Here is a 6,443-nt window from a genome sequence, read left to right as displayed (position 1 = left end):
AATTATACTCATAGTGAATAAATACACTCAACATGTATTTTTAACAATTGGTCAAAATTAAGTAAGGAACCCTTCTCATTAGATTAAGATCTAATGGGCATTTGCTTGAATAGACTCAAATTGGTGAAAGACAGTATGTGCCCAGCAAGCCAAGTGATGTGTCTCAGAAAAATATTCTTGCACTCAGGGAAGACCCTCTGCTCTGGTCTCATGACCTAGATAGTGCCCAGTATAAGGCAATGGATTGAGATAGACTGATCCCAGTCCTTCCCAGTAGGAAGGTAATAGGAACCGATGGTACCAGGAGGAAGTCTAATTTGTCAGGTATAACCTGACATCCAAAGATTAAGTCCTGAAAATCTATTGGCATCAAGGCATTCCTCTAGGTAGCCAAGTACCGAGACTGGGAATTCAGATGGTAAATACAGAGGAAGTACATCAACAGTATATATCAATAAACTGTTTTGCTTACAGCAATTTTTTTTGTAAAGGATTCAATTTTACTTTGTAAAGTATCCTTTGAATTTTAAATTAAAAATTTGTAAAGGATACTTTATCAGTAAGGAAGAAATTGAAGTCTAGGGCCTCATTCATAAAATAAAAGCAAAGCTTAGGGTACTAAGTATGTCAATGCCCCCAATCTTCAGAGTGGGGTTCAGAAACAAGAATGAAGTAGAGTCCATTCCTTAAGGGGCTCAAGTGCGCAGGTTCCCAAGGTTCAGACATGGTCAGTTAGGACCCAAAGAGTATATGGGACTCTTAGCAGTACAAAAGCTCAGTCCAGAACACAAGGCCAAATCTGGGCCAGCAGTTGAGACTTGGGCAGGCACTTCTTACATTTTTCTTGCTTAAGGTTAAGATTGGTCCTACAGATAACATCAGAGTTAAGCCTATACACTGGGAAAAGTTCAGGGGAGAAAGGGATGGACCCAGCAGTGAAGAGAGTAGTGTTGCTAAGGCTCAGAATCCAGTAGGACCTGACAAGGAAGCTGAGATGGTTGCTTTGTTACAAAAAGGTTCCTAGGTTCTCTGGAAAACCTAATACATGTTGTATGACTAGGATTTTTATTAACAGCATATGGTCTATGATTACAATGTTACAATTTGCTGGGCTTGACAGATTTTTTACCATTGAGGTGTTTATGGAAGAAAGTTTGGATTTGCTGCCAGGCATCTACCTGTGCCCTTGAGTGAGCCTTTGGCTCACCTCCATAGAATACTGGTTGGTCCAAAACTGCATGCACAGAGGCTCTACAAAGAGGAAAATAAGGCGGATCAATACAATGGCCAGTTCCTGGGTAGTAGATTATCTGGGGTCTGTCTTTCCCATGGGCTTGTAACCGTTCAGAGGCTATCTGAGCATAGAATTCACTCTTCCAGTTATGATCATCCATGCCAACGATAAACAGGAAGGGTCCCTGGGCCTTTTCCAATGGAATAAGACTTCGGTGGTTGGGTTTCTCCAGTGGGTCGTTCCAAATATCTGCCAAATTCAAAAGGCCTGACTCAGTGATTTTATATTTCCCTGGGTCACTGCTGAGATTAGGAATAATCATATCCTTGTAATGCAGAGGAGCTATTGTGTTGGCCACACAGGCATTAATAACTGCAGTAGCTGTGATGCCCTTCAAGAAAGAGGCCATTGAGAGACACAGGTCACCTCCTTTGGAGAAGCCAAGAAGCCCAACACTAGGGCCTTTCACCTGATGAAAAAAGAGAAAGAAAGAGAGAGAACAAGTCTAGAATTCATAAATGGAGAACTTAAACTGTGATTTTACATTGTCTAGGCAGCTTACTCAAATGTCATTTGCTTTCCTTATGCAACAATCCACAAAGTTCAAATGTATCTTCTAATAAGCAAATCTTTTTTTTTTTTTTTTTTGGCTGCGCTGGCACGGCATGCAGGATCTTAGTTCCCTGACCAGGGAATGAACCCGTGTCCCCTCCATTGGGAGCACGGAATCTTAACCACTGGACTGAAATGGAAGTCCCAAACAAATCAATTAATTTCCTGGTACACAGGCCCTCCACTAACATTTATGGTGACTAGGTCAAGAGTACACACAGAGGCCCATATACCCTATACCTAAATACTTAAAAGTTATAAATATTTGAAAATTAAATAAATTATATTCTTTTCTGCTACCTTGATAAATATACCTCCATAACAACTTATAAGGTCAGGTTCAAATTTTATATCTTGGAACTTCCTGGAGTTCTGTACTAGAACATGGGATGGGGGGAGTGCTAGCCCCTGGCCCTAGTCCCTGGTCCTTGGCCAACTCTCTTTTTCTTCCCATCCCTGCCTGGCTCCATCATGTACCATAAGGGCCCTCTCACACATGCGTTTGGACACCCCAGCCTATACGTTTAAGGCCTAGGTGTATTCACATTAATGGACCCAGAGAAGAGGCATAGGGCTTGGAAGCAGGATCAAAGCTGGTTGGAAGATAATTGTGGTGTTCCAGATCCAAAGGACATGGTGTGGGGCTTCCCTGGTGGCGCAGTGGTTGAGAGTCCGCCTGCTGATGCAGGGGACACGGGTTCGTGCCCCGGTCCGGGAAGATCCCACATGCCGCGGAGCAGCTGGGCCCGTGAGCCATGGCCGCTGAGCCTGCGCGTCCGGAGCCTGTGCTCCGCAACGGGAGACGCCCCAACGGTGAGAGACCCGTGTACCGCAAAACAAACAAACAAACAAAGGGCATGGTGTGAGGGGCACATGGGTTCCAGGTAGACACATTCCCTTGGCCCCTCAAACTCCGCACCCTGTGGTCAGGGATGCAGCCAGAGAGTGGTCATCTAAAACAAAAGGTCCAGAGCAGAAGCCCCTCTTGCCTAGATCTAAGGGCAGAACTGATAGTATATATTGGTCTCTTCTTGTTCCTGGGGGCTTATATCCCATAAATAAACCAGTCATCACAGTTCATGATCATCTAGGTTTCAGCAGCTCTGTTGAGACCAGTCCCTGAATTCTAACAGAGTTAGACCTTGCAGTACATCTTACTCCTTAACATTAGAATGTTTGGGTTTCTTTAAGTCTAGATAGTAGCAAAGACTATGTATTCCATTGATAATCATACCAAAATGTTTTAGTTAATTTTTCCAGTCTCATATAAGAACTTTCTCTACAAAACCACAATACCATTAACACACTTCACAAAATTAATGGTTCCTTAATATCATTGAATATACAACCCCTATTCAAATGTCACCAATTGTCTCAAAAATCTCTTTACAGTCAAACTTTTTTCTCTATACATTTACATTAATCTTTTTTTTGGGGGGGGGGGCCGTGCTGCACAGCACGCGGGATCTTAGTTCCCCAACCAGGGATCAAACCCCCATCCCCTGCAGCGGAAGCACCGAGTCTTAACCACTGGACTACCGGGGAAGTCCCTACCTTACTCTTACAAATGAGAAAAACTGAATTCTAGAGAGGGAAACTGCCTTATTCAGGATTATAATGCCACTTGGTGGTAGACACAGAACCAGAACTTAAGGTTAGTAACTTTTTAGTCTAGCTCTTTGAATTCTGGTCAAGAACTACAGGGAACTAAACAGTTGAGTCTTAAGGGATTGGAGAGAGATGAGCAGAAATGAAAATAATAATCCTAACAACTTTTGAAGGAGCCTTTGTGTCTCATGGCATATTTCCAGCCCTGGGTGTCCTGGTAGAGCTTTTGGATCCAGCCCTGTGTCTGCTCTACCCCCTCTCCCCTGCATTCAGGTGAGCACCAGAACCCACCTCTGGATGTTGCAGCATGAAGTCCACAGCTTCTTCAAAGTACTCCAGGCACACGTTATTCAAATATTCAGGGAGGTCTTCAAATCTGAAATAAGCCAGAGCAAGCACAGCAAAACCATGTCCAGCCAGGAGGCTGGCCCTGTATTCACAAAGGCCACCACCACTTCCAAAAAGATCGAGGATTCCAGGGAATGGTCCTGTGCCTGGAGAGCACCACAAATCATAAGGAGTTTTAGACACTCAAAAGACATTCTTGGGTTTCAGATTTTGGCAGTCAGCAAAGAGAAATTTTTAAAGCAAGGAAGGTTGTGGGTGGGAGTTTGTTGGAAAAGGACCCTTTTTACTTTGCCTTTTTTTTTTTTTAATAAACTTTGGGGAGAAGGGAGGGGGAACAAAATGCCTTATTTTCTCCATAATTTTTCATATATTTGCAAAAAACAACAATGATAATATAAACCAAATTAGAAATAACATAAGATGAAATGTACATTTTCCACCAAATTTTCCTCAAAAAACCCCCCAAAAACTGAGAATGCTTTGACAGCTGTAAAGCGCTCTACATACAGGGGATTATTAGAATGTACTCCCCACCTCCTTTACACCCTCTGCTCCAGCCTTAAAGAACGCCATTCCTAAATGTGCTATGCTCACTTTGGCCCTGAAAATGGTGTACACTATTCTCATCTCCTCTCCACCATTTCTGAACTGGTTGACTCATCAGTCTTCAAATCTAAGTTTAGATCTCCCTTCCTGGAAGACTTCCCAGATGCCCTCCAAGGCTGAGTTGAATTACATAGCCTTTTATATGTTCCCACCAGCACCCTGGGCCTGTACCTCCTCTATCACCGCACTTACCACACTTACACATCCAAGTATAGTTGCCGGTATCCTCTATTAGGCGGTAGGTACAGTGAGGCCCATGTCTGAATTTGCTAGCTACTGTAGGTAGCATAGTCCTTGATTTAACACATATTTGTTAAATAACTGAACTTTTCTGCATCATTTACAAAAAGCCTTTGAGTCAGAAAACAATAAATTTTATTATTTTTTTATTTTTTTGGCAGCACGCGGGCCTCTCACTGCTGTGGCCTCTCCCGTTGCAGAGCACAGGCTTCGGACGCGCAGGCTCAGCGGCCATGGCTCATGGGCCCAGCCATTCCGTGGCATGTGGGATCTTCCCGGACCGGGGCACGAACCCGTGTCCCCTGCATCGGCAGGTGGACTCTCAACCACTGCGCCACCAGGGAAGCCCCAATAAATTTTAAATGGGCCGCAGAGTAGATACTAAAATAGTTAACAACTGACTCGATTAAAATATCGCAACCGGGCAGTGAAAGATTTTTTTTTGAAATATTTTTTAAAAAATTAAAGTCTTTAGGAGATTCTTATTGAATCAGTCAGTATGATTTATTGAGCTCTTATTATATCCCTGTGTAAGCCTCTAGGCATACAGAGATATGGAGACGTATAAGTCCCAATTCCAGACCCAGGAGTTCACAGTTGAATGGGCAGTGCTAGTTAAGGCTGTGAATTGCTGAAGAGCTGTAAGAATAAAGCAGGGCCTCCTGTTTTGGAGAATAATCACAGAATTCAGTTTAGGAATTCTGTGAGCAGTGGCAACTCCAGCATTTCTATATAGCAGGGGTTTCAGTCAGGAATTTGGTTGGAAGGGGTGGGTCAGTTGTCTTGTTTACAGGCCACTTTACCAAGCACCTTGTTATTACTTAGACTAGGGTTTCTCAACCTTAGCACTATAGACACTTTGAGTAAGATATTTCTTTGTGGGGCTGTCCCGTGGATTGTGGATGTTTAGCACCTACCCACAAGATGCCAATAGCACCCTCTCCGATTGTGACAATCAAAAATGTCTCCAGATATTACCAAATGCCCCTGGAGTGGGAGAGAATCATCCCAGGTTGAGAAACACTGACAGACTGTTTATTATGGAGGAGGGGACCTTCAGGGAGTTTTTTGTTTTTTAGTATTATGGGGCACTGCCTCTATCTCTGGGTTTTAGTTTCCTTTGAAGTTTGATGTGAAAGAAGGCCAAAATCACTCCTGCACACCAGCAGAAGTCACTGCCTAATATTAGTATCTGAGACACAGCTGCATGGCTGGCACATAGCAGCATAAATACACTTTTTGAGTACTCTGAATGAACTTTTAGCATATAGCTAAGGGAATGGCAGTACCTCCAGGAAGTGTCCTGAAATTTAGAGGAGAAACTTCCACCCAGAATTCATGATAGACTTTGGAGCTTGGGGACGAATTTTGGGAAGTTCCACAACCACGGGGTTCCCTAGCCAGGCAAGGGGCCGCCCAGGGTCTCAGGACTCTACCTGGCTTTCCACAACAGCCTGGGAAGTGGGCTGCTCACCTGGCGGCAGGAAGAGGGTGGCGCGCACCCGGCCCACGCGCACGGGCTCGCGCCGCACCCCCGGCGCCAGGAAGTCGCGTTCGTGCACCGCCCGGCCCAGGAGCCCTCCGGCCTCCGGGTCGTGGCCATCGAGCACCTCCAGCTCCACGGCGAAGGGCGTCTGCACGTCCCGCTTCACCAGCCGCAGCAAGGGCTTCTCGGGCTCTAAAGCCCAGAGGAGCCCCATGGGCTCGAGGCCCGTGAAGCTGCCGCCCAGCGCGGGCGCGCGCTCGAGGTCCAGCTGGCCGTGGGCGTCGGCGCAGTAGCGCGCGTGGGCTCGGA

At 45.2% G+C, this 6,443-nt stretch overlaps 1 protein-coding gene across 1 annotated transcript in view; it reads right to left on the bottom strand.

Annotated features, from left to right (window-relative positions):
• Positions 1–1,076: 1,076 nt before the first annotated feature.
• The window catches only part of ACOT6 (acyl-CoA thioesterase 6), a 6,084-nt gene continuing 717 nt past the window's right edge, over positions 1,077–6,443 (bottom strand). Inside the window, exons 2-4 of the mRNA XM_007459713.1 lie at positions 6,123–6,443; positions 3,746–3,948; positions 1,077–1,703 (exon numbers count right to left, since the gene is read on the bottom strand). Of these exons, the coding sequence (XP_007459775.1) occupies positions 1,098–1,703; positions 3,746–3,948; positions 6,123–6,443 (1,130 nt within the window). The 3' untranslated portion in view covers positions 1,077–1,097. The remainder of the gene's footprint in view (positions 1,704–3,745; positions 3,949–6,122) is intronic.

This window comes from Lipotes vexillifer, unplaced genomic scaffold, assembly GCF_000442215.2.
Source record: "Lipotes vexillifer unplaced genomic scaffold, Lipotes_vexillifer_v1.1 scaffold39, whole genome shotgun sequence".
Taxonomy (NCBI): domain Eukaryota; kingdom Metazoa; phylum Chordata; class Mammalia; order Artiodactyla; family Lipotidae; genus Lipotes; species Lipotes vexillifer.
The sequence above is the reverse complement of the archived record's forward strand: the minus strand, read 5'-3'. Positions and strand labels throughout refer to the sequence as shown.